The following is a 15635-nucleotide window of genomic DNA, read 5'->3' as shown; positions in this document are numbered from 1 at the left end:
GCTGCCTTTCTTTTCTCTTATCTCCTTCCCTGCCTCAGGCTCAGGGAATTGTGGAGCCAGCAGGGGGGCGCACTTGGCCCTGGGCTGCCCTGCCACTCCCTGCCCGGTTTCTCCCCGTGACTCAGCTGTGACTCAGCCACAGGGCTGCTGTCACATCTGCGGTCCTGTCACTGGGCGAGTGGCTCCTCTCTTCGGGGTCGGCACTTTCCCTCTGGTTTATGTGTCTGATCTCCATGTGTCTCACAGGTCCCGTCGTGGTGCCCTTTGTGGGGGTGGCATCGGGACTTGGGCTTGGAGCCCAGCCCTGCCTCTCAGGCTGCCTCGGTTTCCTCAGTTGGGAGGCGGGTTTGTGACCGTACCGGACATAGTCATAACGGCGGTGGCGATGTGTGTCCCACACCAAGCGCAGCGTCCTGACAGGCATCCGTTCTTTCTTTCTTTCTGTTCTTTGCTCTTTCAAGTTTGAAACGCTGAACACTCGGGCCTTTCTCTGACCTCTGTGGTGTCCCCCCCTCTGGGTTTGGAGGGCTTCTTCTGCACGTTCCCCCACTTTGGGTCCTCTGGTGTTCCCATTGTCGGGTCTGGGTTTAGAGCTCGGACGGTGCCGTGGGGCAGCGACGCCTGTGGGCCCGGGGCTCTCAGGGCCCCTTTGGGGAGCAGGACGAAGCTTTCCCGCCTGCTGCCCTCCTCCCACCGTGGGCACACCCCGGCTTCACGGGGTCGGCTGTTTGCCCCCAGTTCCCTCCTGGCCTCAGACACCTTGCCTGTCGGTTCCGTTTGCTGTCTCTCCTAGAGACCTGGAGTCCTGTCCCCGCCAGGTTAGTAGCGCCTGGCTGCCCCTCTGTCTGGGCCCCGGTCAGCCTGGTGAGGAGCCGGGCGGCGCGGCCCTTCCTCTGTGGCGGGACTGTCCTTTGACTTTTCAGGTCTGAGCCGCACACCAAGCCACAGCTCTGCTGTCCGCTGTCCCCTGGCCTAGTACCGGGTGGGGAGGGCTCTTTCCAGGGGGCTGTCAGCTTTTCTGGTTTTCTTTGACTCTGCCCTTCCTGGAAGCTTCCTGCGAGGCCTCGTGGCCCCCGGGGGGTGGGCAAGGGCCGTGTCAGCCCTCCAGTGTTCTTGGTGTCCCACACAGAGTGACGGCAGCTTGCTTTAGTCTGTGTGGCATCCTGCTGAGCTCAGCCCTACCTTGTACCCTCAGATCCCATCAGCTGGGCTCACGCTGTGGCCTCTTCACTTACTCGCTCTGTGACTTCGAGTCACTCTTCTGTCTGAGCTGAGTTTCCTGTCTAAAATAGCATCTCACCGACTCTGTGCCCGCCCTGGTGAGTGTTACACGGGCGGCGGCCGGACCTTTTGCTCTGCAGATGGGGCAGCCCGGCTTCGTGAGGTCGGGGACTGTCCCGGTCATCCTGAGAGTGAGGGGCCCTCTGCTGCTCCCATGATCCCCCGCGTGCTCTGTCTCCGTGGCAGGGGCACTCAGGGAAGCAAGACGGCGGGGCAGAAGAGGCTTGTGCCCTCAGGCGTCTCCTGTCCGTTGCTAGAGGTGTCTGATGTGAGGACGTGCTGGTTCTGAGACTCAGCCAGGTGCTTTCCAGAAGGTGGTGGCGTTCCAGGCGCCAGTGCCCCGGGGGCCACGCCCATCCCTGGCCTTTCCAGGCCGCGCGTGTTTACTTGTCACTGACCTCTGTCATTTGTCATCCTGAGGGGTCTCGAGCCGGAGTGGGGCAGCCTCCTTTTTCAGAAATGTTGGGAACCCCGACCCCGGGCAGGGGCAGGTGATGTCCCCCGCCCCCCCTGAGCCTCTGCGCCTCAGGTCGGACATTCCACGAGACGGGGTCACGTCTCTGCCTGCGAGGCCTGTGTGGAAATTCCTTCCCCCAGGTGTCCTGGAGAGTCTTGTGCTGGCGAGGAGTGTGGGCCTGTGAGGTCGGCAGGCGGTTCGCTGCAAGTTCCTAGCCGCCCGAGCGGGAGGGACGTTCCCCGACCCTGCCCCGAGCCCGTGAGCTCCTTCCCGGCCGGTGCTGGGGCCCTGGGGGCCGGGCCGCCCACGCCCCTGTGCCGCGGGGCTCCGTCTGCGTTTGTGTTCTGGAAATGTGTTTAGAAACGAGTAAAGTTTACAGATGGAGCGATCAATTGTTCAAGTCTGGGGAACCTTGGGAGCTTTAGAATTGAAAGTGGATTTTAAAATTCAGAATTAGCGCTGTTTTGCAGCCTTAATTGCTGGTAAAGGGGCAGTTGAGCTCCACCGTGAATGGCGTTGCCTCACTACGGTTTCCGGGCAGGTTTCTGGGAGGATTTCATCATTCCCACCTGGATTGCTGATCCACATGTGACCCGGAAAAGGACCAGGCCATCAGGGCTTTGCTTCTCGGGCTCAGCCGGGGGGAGCCCTTGGCCTTGCCTCACAGCTAGGAGGCTGGTGAGTTCTGGCTCTGTTGGTGGGGGAGGCCCAAGGGGCTGGATCTGGGAGCGGGCAGGCCTTGGGCCAGGTGCCGTGGGACCCGCTGTAGCCGCCGGCCGGCGGGGGTGGAGAACCACATCAGGGGCCAGACTGGAGCCCCACGCTGCTGATCAGTGTAGAAGACGGTTCAGTGATTAAAATCTCCCGTGGTCCACGTTGTCCAGGCCACCCGAGTGGCGGGACGAGGCCCAGTACCCCGTAGCGGGCTGTGGCTGCACCGGCTGGTGGGCAGGAGACCGGAAAGGTCTAGTCTCTCCTGGGGTACTCCCTGGCCATGAGGGGAGGACCCGCAGGCAGAACCCGGGCCACTCCGAGGTTGGCGCTGGGCGTCTGTGGGATCGTCCAGGAGCTCGGCAGTGCGCCTGTCCTGCTCCCTAGAGCAGCGTCTCAGTTCTGTGGACTCTGACAAAAGTCCCTTCTCTCCTCCCTGTTGCACGTTTCACTGATTTTTGCCGTCTGTCTTCGTGCTTCTTGAAGACTGTTATTACCATATGGGTGGCTTCTCTGACTTATCTTCCCACTTTGGCTTTTCTAGAAGACCTTTATCTTGGGGGGAAGAGGCTGTGAGTCTCAATGTTGCTTCTAGTTTCTCTGCAAAGAAGCACACCTGGTGGGTGTTTCGAAGCTGATAGAACCAGTTCTGCCTCCAGGCTGCATACGGCCTGCCCCTCCAGGAGGCCTTCCGCCGCTGTGGCACGTGCAGGCCGTGAGGTCCCAGGGTCCCTCCCTCACTCTAGGGTCGGGCCCAGAGCTGGTTCCAGTGTGGTCACTGTGCAGAGCCCCCGCGTTGTCTGCTCGTGCTGGTGATCAGCACGGAGTCCAGGCCCGTTCTCTCCGCTTCTCCGAAAGGCTGCGGGCCGATGCATAGTGGGCTCACAGGACGAAGGTGCCCTTGCTGATCGGGGAGCCCCCGGCTGTTCTCCACCTTGATCGTGCTGGAACAGTGTTCTCCTGACCCCCTGAGGGTGGGTGGGTCAGCCCGCGGGCTCCTCACCGTGGCCCTCACTGCTGTCTGAGGTCGTTACAGCCTTGTCCTTCAAGGTGTAAAAGTATTCATACGTTTTGACCCAGTAACCCTGTTTCTGGGATTTATTCTGAGGAAACAATTCAAAACGCAGAAATAATTGTACCACGTTAGGTGACGTTTATCAACACGGTAGTAAGAGGAAAGGCCCCTGCGTGTGTGCACCTGGGCGATGCCCGCCGGCGTGCTGGGCGCCCCGTCTCCGTCAGGCCGGAGTGCACACGGTCCCGCTGCTGTGGCCGTGCCGTGTCCTTGTTTAACATAAAGATGTCAAGGACTGGAACAAGCACAACAAAGCTGACCCGTGTCATGTACGTTTTGCTGTGTCCCCTAAGCCACGTCTAGAACGAGCGTGTTCGGTACGACAGCAAGACGCACGTGAGGTGGCGAGGCAGGCGGCTGGCCCGGCTGAGGCGGTGCCCGGGCCTCTGCGCTCTCCTGTACCGTTGCTGTCGTATTTTCTCTTTAAACAGAGCAGTGGTTTAGAAGTGAAACATTTCTTCTGCTTCCAGAGCGTGCAGAGAAGGCATTTTGGGTCCCGAGACTTTTGGGTGGCTGAAGGCGCCGTTTAAATACTCCTGGTGTGTGTGCAACAGCCTCAGGTAGAATTTTTCTTTCCTTCCAGCCATTCTAAATGGTGGAGAGTAAATACAGTTTACCTTTTCTTAAGCATCGTCCTCTGGCCCTCCAGGAAGGGCAGGCTTTCTGCCCCATCCACGGTGACCCCTGGTTCTCCTGCTTCTTGTGGGGTCCCCTCCCCGCCTCTGCTGTCACTTGTCACTGTTCCTGGTGGGAGCCCGGCGGCCGAACTCACAGGTGCCGGCGTTAGGACAGGTGAGCAGGCCTCTGCTTGTGGGCACCTCTGTTCCTCGGTGAGGTTTCTGCTGGTGCAGCTCCGGGAAGGCCAGGGCACCTGCCTTGTGCTTTGCCCGATGCCTGTCCCGGGCTGGCGCTGCCGCCCAGGACAGCACGGGGCGTAGCCGGGCCTGAGGACCGCGACCGGAGACCTCCTCAGGGTACCTCAGGGTGACACCTGGGGGCAAGCCCACTGACTTCCGGAGGCTGGCTCTCGCCCTCCGTGACTCAGGGCCAGAAGCTCGGCCTTGGGCCTTTATGGTTAGCAACGCAACTGGCCTTGCGCAGGGGAGAGGTTCTGAGGGGTGACCTGTCCTCCGTAGTGTGACTTCTGAACGCGGATAGCCAGAAGTTTTAATTCACTGGATCTGTTTACTTGAATTTCAAACTATATTTGCATCATGCAGAAGAACATTGTAGCACGTACGTAAGTTATGTGGCAGGGTACAGGGAGCAGAACGGATCACACGAGCCCCACCCGCCCCCGCCACCCCTGCCCTATCAAGGACTCGCCTTCACCCGTGGGGCCCCCTCCTGCCCCAAAGGCAGCCCCAGCCCTGCACTTGGACGCGAGTGGTTGCCGTCTTCCCACTTGTCACCACGTCTTCGCTCTGGGCGAGGCCCGCCTGCTGTGTGATGTCCAGTGGTGTCACAGGCCGGGCTGGCCAGCGGGGGCGATGCCCTGAAGGGGCCCTGAGGCTGTGGCTGAAAAAGCACGGGCTCCTTGAGGCCCAGGGAGGGGCTTTGCGGAGACCGCGACTGTGGGTGTGCTCCCGGAGCTCTGTCCAAGTCCACGTGAATCCAGGTGTGAACTGAGAGAGGGAAGGACGTGGGGTTCAGTTGTGGTGGTAGGTAGCACGTCTGCCCGTGACCCCGGGGACCTTCTGTGTGCGGCTCCAAGTGCTGCTGGGCCCGGCCACCTGGGCGGCCACCCGGGGCTGCGCACGAGGAGCAAAGCTGGGCAGGCAGCTGCATTCCTGTCCTGGCTCTGGGTGAGAAATTACTCCCCCGTTAGCATCCTGACAGCAGCCTGTGAAGAGCCTGGGGTGACGCTGCCTCGGGAAGGCAGGCTGGCGGGCAGGGGAGTCTTTGCAGGCACATCCCACATCCGAGGATATTTTGTTTCAAGTCAGTTGCACGGCGGGTTTGCAGGCAAGGACTTGCCTTGAGGTTCACGGTCACAGACACCGTCGCCCGCGAGCAGGCCACTGAATGCGGAACCGGGAGGCATTTTCTTGGCATCTTTATTGCCAGAGCATCCAGCTTCATGAGTACCTTTCTGGCATTTACTTTCCATGTGTCGTAAATCCATCACTGTGTCCACTGGGGACCCCAGGGAGGTCTGGGGCCGCGGTTTCCTGGTCCCTTTCAGCAGTCCCGGGGCTGTAGGGGAGTTGCCTCTGTTTTGCCAGATGCCCAGGTTCCCTGTCCTGTGGGCACCTTTGCATCTCTTGCCCCTTGAGACCCGTGGGACGGGCCTTTCTTCCAGAACCAGAGTCGCTCTGGGGTCTGGAGGTCTTTTGTCTCACTCCGTAGGGACCAGCGTGTCGTCTTTCTGGGGCTCCTGCAGCCACACTTGTGTTTTGTCTCTTGGCCACTGTGCGGAGTGGGCGGGTACCAACAGGGACTTTGCTCTAAGCAGGGAGGGAGGGGCCCCACGGCCAGGGTGATGGGGGCCGGTCACCCCACTGGCTGTCCACGCGGGGCCCCGGGGAGGGTGACCCGAGACTTTCCGTGGCAGTTGGACGCTTCCTGTGTGCTGTGGGCAGGGCAGACTGCCCCCTCTGTGGGGTGGGGAGGGTGGGGAGGAAATCTGACCCCCCTTAGTCATGACTTCAGGTGAGGGCTTGTGGCTCCTAGCAGCAGGGCCGGGCAGAGGGCCGCCTCATCTGACTTGGGGGGTTCTGTGCCCATAGGGTGGCCTGTGGGCAGGCAGGTTTGGCTGCCATTTCTTTCTCCACCCCCTGCGGGTGTTGTCCTGGCCAGGTGTGGCTTCTGCAGCTCCCAGGAGCCCCCACTGTGTAGGAATGCCATGGCCTGTTCCGACAGGCCGCTCTCCTGGTCCCTCCCCTCGCAGGAGAATGGGTGTCTGGGTGTCTCCTGTGAACCCCACAGAAATGCCACCACCCTAAGTCGGTGGCTTTCCCTCTGGCTGCCCCCCGCCCCGCTGCTCCCAGAGGCCCATTTCTGCTGGTGGGTGGGCTGGCTCAGCCCTGCGCCTTCCCCCTGCAGCCCTGCGCCTTGCCCCCGCGGCGCCCACCTCCACAGGGCCCCGCTAACGGCTTGCCTCTGGTTCAGTTTCCAGGCTGAGCGGCCCGCGCTGAATGTCGTCATCTTCCCTCTGCTCCACGAGGGCCTGACCAATGTCATCCGGGACGTCCCCATGGTGCACCTGGATGAGATCACCTTATTTAAGAGCAGAGTGGCCGAGGAGCCACCGAACTTGTGGTGGTGACAGGTTCAGCTCGCACTGGCCGAAGCTGCTTCCGTCAGCCAAGCCTCTCGCCTGCCGCTGTCGCCTCTGTCCGTCTCCTGGGCCAGGAAGCGGGACTGCCCCGAGTGGGCACGTGGCCTCGCCGCTCCTGCCCACCGCCTGCCCCTGCCGGACGCCAGGGCCTTTTGGGTCACAAGACGAAGAAAGCCCCCTCCGCCCAGCCGTCCTGTGCACCCACCACCCCCAGGGCCCCCCCGGCGCTTCCTCTCGCTTTCTCTTGGCCCTCGCTGAATCGTGGGTTCAGATCCGTGAGGAGGATGAGAAGGAAGAACCGGCTGTCGGGGCGACCTGCAGGGCCCCACATGGGTGTTGACCTGAGACCTGCGTCCATCACGGGGCGCCGGCTCCTGAGGGCCCCGATGAGGCCCCCAGGGCTGCCCCCACTGCTACTTCAGCCCTCCGGAGTGTCCGTCTGTGCGTGTGTTCCTGGCCACCTGCCGTCAGGCTCTGTGGAGGGGCGGCGCGGGTGCCTGTGAGGGTGACTCGGCTTACCCTGTGACACGACCACGCTGCCGGTAACCGTGCTCTCCTTCCCTCAGGCCAGCTGGGAGCTCACAGGTTTTGTGGCTGCACGTTTGGGCTTCTTTTTCCCAGTAAGACACGTTTTAACCCAGTAATGTCCCCAGTATGTTTCCAGGCAGACAGCGTCAGCCAAGTTCAGGGCCGCTGGCTGGGCAGGGCCCCCCGGGGCTGGGATTGCGGGGTACGGCCTGGGGTCTGGCCTGCCGTACGGCCGTCATGACATTCGGCTTTAAAACCTGCAGCCCCCTTGAAGCCCCGTGTTTCTGGGAAAGTACAGATACACCTGACTTCATTAAAGCAACCTGAAATATTAAAAGTTAGGAAGGACATTTAAGGCCAGAGGAGGGATCAAATTACCCCGTTTCATATAGCTTTATTTAGCACTTTAAAAAATTCAGTGCAGCTATTCCAAAAGTGGGGAGCGACTGCCCAGCGTCCAGGGCCTCGCTCCCTGTGTGGAGCCCACTGCCTCTGCCTTCTCGACTGCAAGACTCCCCCGGAGCCGTCGGCCCCTCATCCGGGAGCTCCTGAGGGGCTATGGTTGGTTTCCTTCTACCCAGAGAGTCCGGCCCCACTGCCCTTGGCGATGCTCCTGGAGACTTGTGGGGGATGCCGGGCACCTTCCAGCCAGGGGCAGGCCAGTCTGTGGAGGCGGCCTTGTGCTCTGGGCCAGGGGCACAGAACCCACCGGGCCCTGCTCATGCTGCCGGGGCCCATCCTGGCTGTCGTCTGCTTTCCGGCCCCCAGCCCGGCCGTCTTCCCGCTTGGTTTCTGTGGTGACGGTCTCCCCCACTCCCCCGTTCTGCGTAGTGTGTCCTACAGTTGATCTACTAGAAGACCAGGTCCCTGGGCTTTTCATTCGCCTTTCCTTCCCTGGATTCGTGAGGGGCAAACGGTTCAGCAGCCTCTGACCCCGCCGGGCTGAGGGGCTGGAGGGGGCAGACAGCAGCTGCAGGAATCAAGCAGGCCTGGGGTCAGGGCCCTGGGAGAAACAGCCTGTCCACAGCCTCTGCCCATCCCAGCAACTTTGGTTGCTCTCCCCTCCCCTGTCTGAGTGGATGGGGTCTGCATGGCTGCGGGGGCGGGGGGGGGGGGGGGGGGGGGGTTGCACGCCCTTTCCTTGCCCCAGGCTGCAGCTGGCAGTTTTCTGCAGCCTGGCCAGAGGGACTGGTCTGCAGGCTGTCTGCAGGTGAATGCCCTGCAGCCTTCACCTTGGAGGTCCCGATGCAGTCTGAGAGCCATGCCTGGCCTTGCAGGCTGAGGGACAGACCGCCCTGGGCCCCGGAGAGACAAGGCTGAGGTCCCTAGGGGGCCACGTGGCCGTAGATGAGGGTCTGAGAGTTGGTGGGAGCACCTCCCCTCCCCAGTTTGGGGACATTTCTTTCAGGCGGTGCCTAGAGACCCCCAGGCAAGCGCGGTCAGTGCAGGCAGTGACTTCTCGTGCTCAGTGCAGGAGTGTGTCTGGTCGAGGCCTGACCGCTAGGGAGGTGTGACCCGGGAGGGAGGTGGCCCAGGGCCCTGGGTGGTCTCCTTCAGAGCAACCTGGGCTCAGGCTGGAGAACGCACTTTGTCCAGAGGCTGCGATCGTGTGTTCACGTGCCGGCCTGGACGGCCGTTGTCCTGAGCAAGCAGTTTCAACCAGCGGCATCGCTTACGCCCACCGACAGGCTGGGAGGAGCCGTTCACCGGAGGCTGGAGCAAGAGCCGCCGTGGAAAATGGCCCCCAAACAGTAGACCTTGTATTGTTAGCGTCCCCTGTAACCGTTCTTCTACTTAGGGCGAGAATTTCCGCTGCCTCGACACCCGAGACAGGATCCACCAGATGTTAATAATGTGCTTGTTCGCGCTAAGTGCCATTTTGGCAGCAGCGTTAATTGCAATTTATATTCTGCAGCATTTTATGCTGGGAAAAGAACCCACCCTAATGGTCCCCACTTGGCAGAACTGGGCTGTTAAGTGCGGACCATATGCTGCCTGCTGAGAGGGGCCTGGTCAGCACTGGTGGCTGCGTGTGCATGTGCACACGTGTCCATCTGTGCGCACACGCGTGAGTGTCGCCTGCCGTGTGCTCGCCTCTGCATGTGATCGAGTGTGCATGTGTGCACGTGTGCGCGTGAGTGTGTGTGGGTGTGAGAGAGAGAGAAAGCGGCCCGGGGACAAGGTGGGAATGACAGTGAGGGAGGAGAGATCGGGGCATTTATCCCTGTTCAAACAGAAGCCCCCTTGCCCTCCCACGGCCGCTCCTCCCTCCTGGGCCCAGCTCGCCCCTGGACCCGGCGGCTCACTCCTCTCGCTCCTCTCCCGGCCCGGCCGTGCTGCTCCCCGGGCCCTGACTTTGCTGCCACGCCACCAAAGCCCCTGGCCGGAGCGTCTGAAGGTGCTCCGGGGGTGGGGGGGCGGGGGGAGGCATCCGGAGCGCCAGGAGAGCAGAGGCCCGCAGGCTCCCTTCCCTGCCATTGGCTTTTCATTGTCACATGCGAGTATTTTCATTTCCGAGCCCAAGGAGGCTGGACTGGGGACTCTTCACTCTGTCAAATGACTGGGGGGGCAGACCTTATCCCTGCCTGGCAGCTACCCTTCTGAGGACCCAACGATTCACGGGTCTGGGCCCACGTGTCCACCAGGCTGGAGGGTGTGCTCTGCTCGGGCCGGCGACTGTGGCCCAGGATGGGACCTGGATGATGCCCCATGCACCTCGGGTGGCTCTGCAAGGCTGGGTGTTGGGGGCACTGCCCCCTCAACCACCTCTGCACGGGGGCCCCCCGGCTGTGGGCCATCGGACGGGAGGACGAACGTGGCGGGTTCTGGCCAGGAGAGCGGGCCCAGGGGAGCAGGGCCGCAGGAGCCGGAGGACCCGGATGTCTATGGGCCCACGAGGGTCTGAAACCAGCACGTGCCATCCTGATCATGCCAGCGGCCCTCCCGGAGTCTTTGCCAAGAAGGCAGTGACCCCGCGACCCGTCCCCATCTTGCAGGACGGGGGACCCTGCCCTGTGGACCCACCCTCACGACCTCTGAGTGGCCCTGGGGCAGCAGGCAGCCTCCCGCTTCCTCTTGCCCTTGTTATTTGCTCCTTGGAGGTTTGAGAATTGCTGAGACTTTGTAAGAAGAAATACGATGACATGAGAAATCGGTGAGGCCAACGGTGGGAGATTTCGGCGGTTTCGGCCAGAAAACCTGAGGCGATGGAGATGTGGAAGGAGGACGGGCGCCCGAAGTTTTCGTGGCCTTGGCCCTGAACCTCCCCCCCTGCTTGGGCAGGAGGGGACGGGATCACGTGGCAGGGGCTCGGTGCCCGTGCGGTGCTCGCCTGCCTTCTCCGCGTCGGGGGCGCAGAATTCTCACGGGGCACGTGAATGTCTAAGGTCTCGGGTACAGGCCGGGTGGTGTCACCTGAACGTCTGCTTTCTGGAACTCTTCCAGAAACCACGGGAGTGTGGGGCGTTGCGTTGACGTCACAGGGTCCTCTCCGGGCCAGCCAGATGGGGAATGTGGGGGACCCGGGGCTGCTTGTCGCTGCGAGGTCAGGGAGCCCAACTCACCACCTGGGAGGCTCAGTCTGCGCCAGAAGCTGCCAGACCCGACGAGGGAATAGTTTCCCGTGGAGTCCTAACGGTGTGAACTGGAGGCGTGTCTGCTCTGCTCACTGGAGTGCGTGGGTGGGGTGCCACGTGACACCGTGGCGCAGGTGGGGTCTCCAGCGCTGGCACCAGCCGCCCCTCTGCCGGCCGACCACTGCCTGTCCCTGCGCGGCCGACCCGGAGCCGTTGAGCTCGGCACGTTTCCAAGGGGGTGTGGGGGGAGCTGGCAGGGGGTCTCACGGTATGTGGTGACCAGGTGCTAAGTGACCAAATATGTGTCACCTGCCTTTCCACACAGACCTCCTTATCTGTCTGGTGATGCCCACTCCTGAATTTTGTGTCCAAATGACATTTTGAATGGGTATTTTCATGTAAACTTGTGGCATGTGAAAAGTTTCAAATAAAGTGGACTTGATTTCGAAAGACGGGTGGCCATGCAGTTCTTCCGGGAGGGACCCTCCCTGACCTTTCCCCTGCGACCTTTCCCACCCCTGGGGGGCGGGGGGCACCAATCACCCACGGCTGTTCTGACGTTGGGGTGACCGGGACGGACACGTGAGACCCGGCGGAGGATCCGGAGGCTGTCCGGGGCTCCCCGGAGGAAGCTGCTGGATCAGTTCACGTGCGCTGGGGAGGGAGGTGGCCGGGCAGGCAGGACGCAGGGTCACGGCGTGGCCTGAAGCCGCTGTCTGCTCCCCAGTGGCAGCTTGAGCTCTGGCAGTGCCTGGTGACTGTCTGCCATAGGTGTTACCCAGGGGCCGTGGGGACCGTGTCCGTTTTGTTTATATTATGTATACGTGTGTGTGTATGTGTATGCTTTAAGTTTTAAAAATGCGTTTCCTTATCTTTTTTAAAAAGTTTTTTTAGTGTTTATTTTTGAGAGAGAGAGAGCGTGATCGAGGGAGGGACAGAGAGAGTAGGGAGACACAGAATCCAAAGCAGGCTCCCGGCTCTGAGCCGTCAGCACAGAGCCTGATGCGGGGCTCAGACTTACAAACGGTAAGATCATGACCAGAGCCAAAGTCAGAGGCTTAACCGACTGAGCCACCCAAGTGCCCCTGTATATGTATTTTTAATTGTGGTAAAATATATATAACAAAATCACTACCTTAACCATTTCTAAGTGTCCAGTTCAGGGGCACTGAGCACATGCACACTTCTGTGCAGCTGTCACCACCATCCCGCTCCAGAACTTTCCATCTTCCCACACTGAGACTCTGTCCCCCAGTCCCCGGCTCTGGGAGTCTGAGGACGCTGGGGACCGCAGAGGAGTGACTGGATTCGTGCTTCTGGGACGGGCTTATTTGCAGCATGTTTCAGGCCGAAATATCCGGCAGCAGACCAGGGCTGTGGGAAGGGGCTGTGGCTGCAGCGTGGGCGGGGCGGAAGGTGCCAGCCGAGGCGGAGAGGCCAGGGCGGGTGGGCGTAGGAGCGAGAAATCCAGCGCCCTGTGCTTCAGACACGCGTGTGACCCCGTGGTTAGGGTGACAGGTGAGTGGTGGAGGGAGGAGCCAGGGCGGGAAACCACGCCCTGGGTGTAGATGAGCAGTTGGGGGATGCTCGTGGCTTCCGTGGGGCAGGTGTTTGGACAGGGCGTGGCATGGTGCCTTGCCCCAGTTCCCTGGTGCCCGGAGCCTCTTCCGGCAGCTGGAATCTTCCAGAGGCCTCTTAGGTGACGGTGGTTGATGCAGGCCATCGACCGGGACCTCAGCTGGGCCTGTGGCAGGATTGCCTGCGTGTGGCCTCTCCATGTGGTCTCTCCACGTGGGCTGCTTGGGTTTCCTCACAGCACAGTGGCCGAGTCCCCAGGAAACCCAGACGCTGTGCCCTAGCCTTGGACATCCCGTAGCGTCACCTCCACACACTCCGTTCACTGCGACGGTCACGGGTCCGCCAGATCCAAGGGAAGGGGACGTGCCGTCGCAGCCCCCGGTGGGAGTCACGCTGAGGGAGGTGTCACTCGCAGAGCGTGTGGGACGGGAGCCCAGTGTGGCGTTTTTAGCAAGTGCCTCGTGGTCAGGGGAGGGTGCCTGCATGCGGGCCGTTGTCCCCCCGGGCCGTTGGCTTCCCCGGCCAACCTCACCCGGCCTCGCGGGTTGCCGTGGAGGAGGAGGGACCCGCCGAGCCTGGGAGGACGCCTGCTTCCCGGGGGCCTCCTCAGCAGATACCCCTGGTTTGTGGGGAGCACTGTGCCGCTGGGGGCAGTGAGACGTGAAGAGGTCTGCACGGCCCGGAAAGGCCAGAGCGCGCCCGGGCTTGACGGCGTGTGAAGCGGCCTGGCCTCTGTCCGCAGGCTGAGCCGCAAAAAAACCCATCCAAACGACCTCCAGCGAAGCTGTTCTTGTGGCGGAGATGGAAAAGCCGGACGCCCGTGAGTGAACGGGGTTTGCACTGGAAGCGTCAGGAGTCGAGGCTGGAGGAGGGAGGGATGGTGAGAATGACAAGCTTTGGGGGCGGCCGGGGGGCTCAGTGGTTGAAGCGTCTGACTCTTGATTTCTGCTCAGGTCACGATCTCACAGTTCGTGGGATCGAGTCCCGTGTTGGGCTCCGTGCTGATGGCGTAGAGCCTGCTTGGGATGTTCTCTCTCTCTCTCTCTCTCTCTCTCCCCCTCCCCTACTCCCTCTATTTCTCAAATAAATAAATAAAAGCCTTAAAAAAAAAAAAAAAGAATGATAAGCTTTGGTTGCCACCCAGAGCTTTGCACAGGATTTGTTGGTTGCCCCGTTTGCCTCTCCCGGCGGGGGGAGAAGGCGTCGCAGAGCCCTGACCTTCCGGAGCCGAGGGTCTTCTGGGAGTTCGCGTGGCCTGCCCGGAGCCCCACACCAGAAGGGAAAGGGTGCTTTCCCTCGGACCTTGCCCGCCCGCTCTGGGGCCCGAGCCGCGGGAAGTTGCCGCATCGTGAGTTTTGCCCCTTGGCCCCCCCGGCTGCAGGGGCCACACGCAGCACCGCCTGGGGAAGTCGGCCAAAGCCAGGAGCGGGGCCTGGGCGAAGCCCTGACGACCACCCACCCCGGTGAGGAAGGAGGTGGAAGGCCCGCAAGAGGGGTGCAGGCTTGGAACCCCCGGACCCGCGGATTGCTGCCCTCGCTCACACTCGCGCCGCACACACCCCGGCCCCACCCTCTCTCACCCTTTCACGCCCCCTTACAAGCGCGAGCGCGGATCCACCCTCACACCCACACGTGGCCACTCACACGCAAATACCCTCCTACGTCGTAGCTCACACCCAGCCGCTGACATGCGCGCACGCGTGTTCCCACACACGTTGCCTCGCGTACCTGCCTTCACAACCCCCCAGCCGTCACACACCCAAGTGTTCACACGGGCACCCGTGCCAGTTCACCCCTCCGCTCACACACCCGCGCCGACACACCTCGCGCCGCTCGCTCGCCCACGGTCGCTCCCACCTCCACGCCGAATTTCATGGTGTGCATGCGGGCACCCACACTCTTACACACTCCTGTTCACACCCTCGCCCTACTGTAACGGGGACGCACACTCACACACCTGCTCGAGGGCCGGATCCGTTTCACACCCCAATTACTTAGCACGACCAGTTCAGTTCAACTTTCCTCTTGTGTCTATCGAGCCCAGAAGATTTGGAAAATTCAGAGAAGCAGAAGGGGAAAAGAAATGACCCACATTCTTAGGAGCCAGAGAGAACCTCTGTTGATATTTTAGTTCATGTCCTTGGAGTCCTCGTCCTGTGCTTTTAAAAAACGTTCTCAGACTGTGATCGTCCAATGTAGGGTTTTGCTTTATACCTGCAGTGATAAAAGCATCTTCTGTCCTTCCAGACCCATCCGTCTAACAGTACGGTTTGCCGTCACGTGGACGCTGCTGGTCCCCCGTCGTTGGACAATTAGGTTGTCTCTAATTAGCCACTTTTCCAGGGAATGCTGCTCTGATACCCTTGTGCTAGAGCGTTCTTCTATATTTAGAATTCTTTCCTTAGGAGAGATTCTCGTTAGTGAAATTTCTGGGTCTACATATGAATTTTTTAAGGCTGGGAGGAGCCTTAGGGGGTTGTAGAAGCAGAGCTGTATTTCGGGCGTGGGCTGAGCATCTTTCCACACAACGATCCGGCCCGCGTGTCAGTCCGTGGCTTCAGAACTCGGAGGTCACCTCCCAGTTGCCAAGTGTCCCGATTCCAAATGTACTAGTTACTCAGGACGTCGATGATTAAGGCATATAAGGGAGCAAACGCAGATAAAGAAAAATTGATAGGTGTCAGATGATGTAAATCCTACCGAATGGCGACTCCCCACACCCCCCAAGTTTGCTTTTGCGTCCAGGGGAGCGGCCAGAGCCCCAGGTCCCTCTCTCCCACTGACCGCCTACACAGGCCTGGACCTGAGGCTGTCTGTGGAGGTGGCCTAACACCCCCCTCCCAAAGATGTCCATGCCCGCACCCCCAGGTCCCGCGACCATGTTAGGTTACGTGGCAAAGGGCAGGTAAGTTCACCCAAATCAGCGGACTGGTTACGTGGACAGACTAGCCCCGCATAATCACAAGGGTCCTAGCAAGCAGAGGAGGGAGAACTTCCCTTGTGACTGGAGGAAGGGACCGGGAACCGTGTGGCCTCCACACGCTGGAAAGCCAAGGACACGGATTCACCCCTAGGGCCTCGGGGAGGAGCCAGCCCCTGGCAACATCTGGATTTTAGCCAGTGAGGTTTGGGTCAGACTGATGGAGCCAT

At 61.1% G+C, this 15635-nt stretch overlaps 1 protein-coding gene across 4 annotated transcripts in view; it reads left to right on the top strand.

The window, feature by feature from the left end:
• The window catches only part of FBXL18 (F-box and leucine rich repeat protein 18), an 82051-nt gene that overhangs the window by 33654 nt on the left and 32762 nt on the right, over window positions 1-15635 (top strand). For 2 of the 4 annotated variants that reach the window (XM_086692587.1, XM_086692585.1), the window contains one exon: window positions 6636-11357. The exons of the other annotated variants lie outside the window; for them this stretch is intronic. In XM_086692587.1, coding sequence (XP_086548713.1) covers window positions 6636-6792 — 157 coding nt within the window. In that variant the 3' untranslated portion in view covers window positions 6793-11357. Of the gene's footprint in view, window positions 1-6635; window positions 11358-15635 lie in introns of those variants that run through there. 4 annotated transcript variants of the gene reach the window in all.

The sequence above is a fragment of the Puma concolor genome, chromosome E3, assembly GCF_028749965.1.
Source record: "Puma concolor isolate L17-30 chromosome E3, mPumCon1.1.hap2, whole genome shotgun sequence".
NCBI lineage: Eukaryota > Metazoa > Chordata > Mammalia > Carnivora > Felidae > Puma > Puma concolor.
This window is presented reverse-complemented; position numbering and strand designations above follow the sequence as displayed.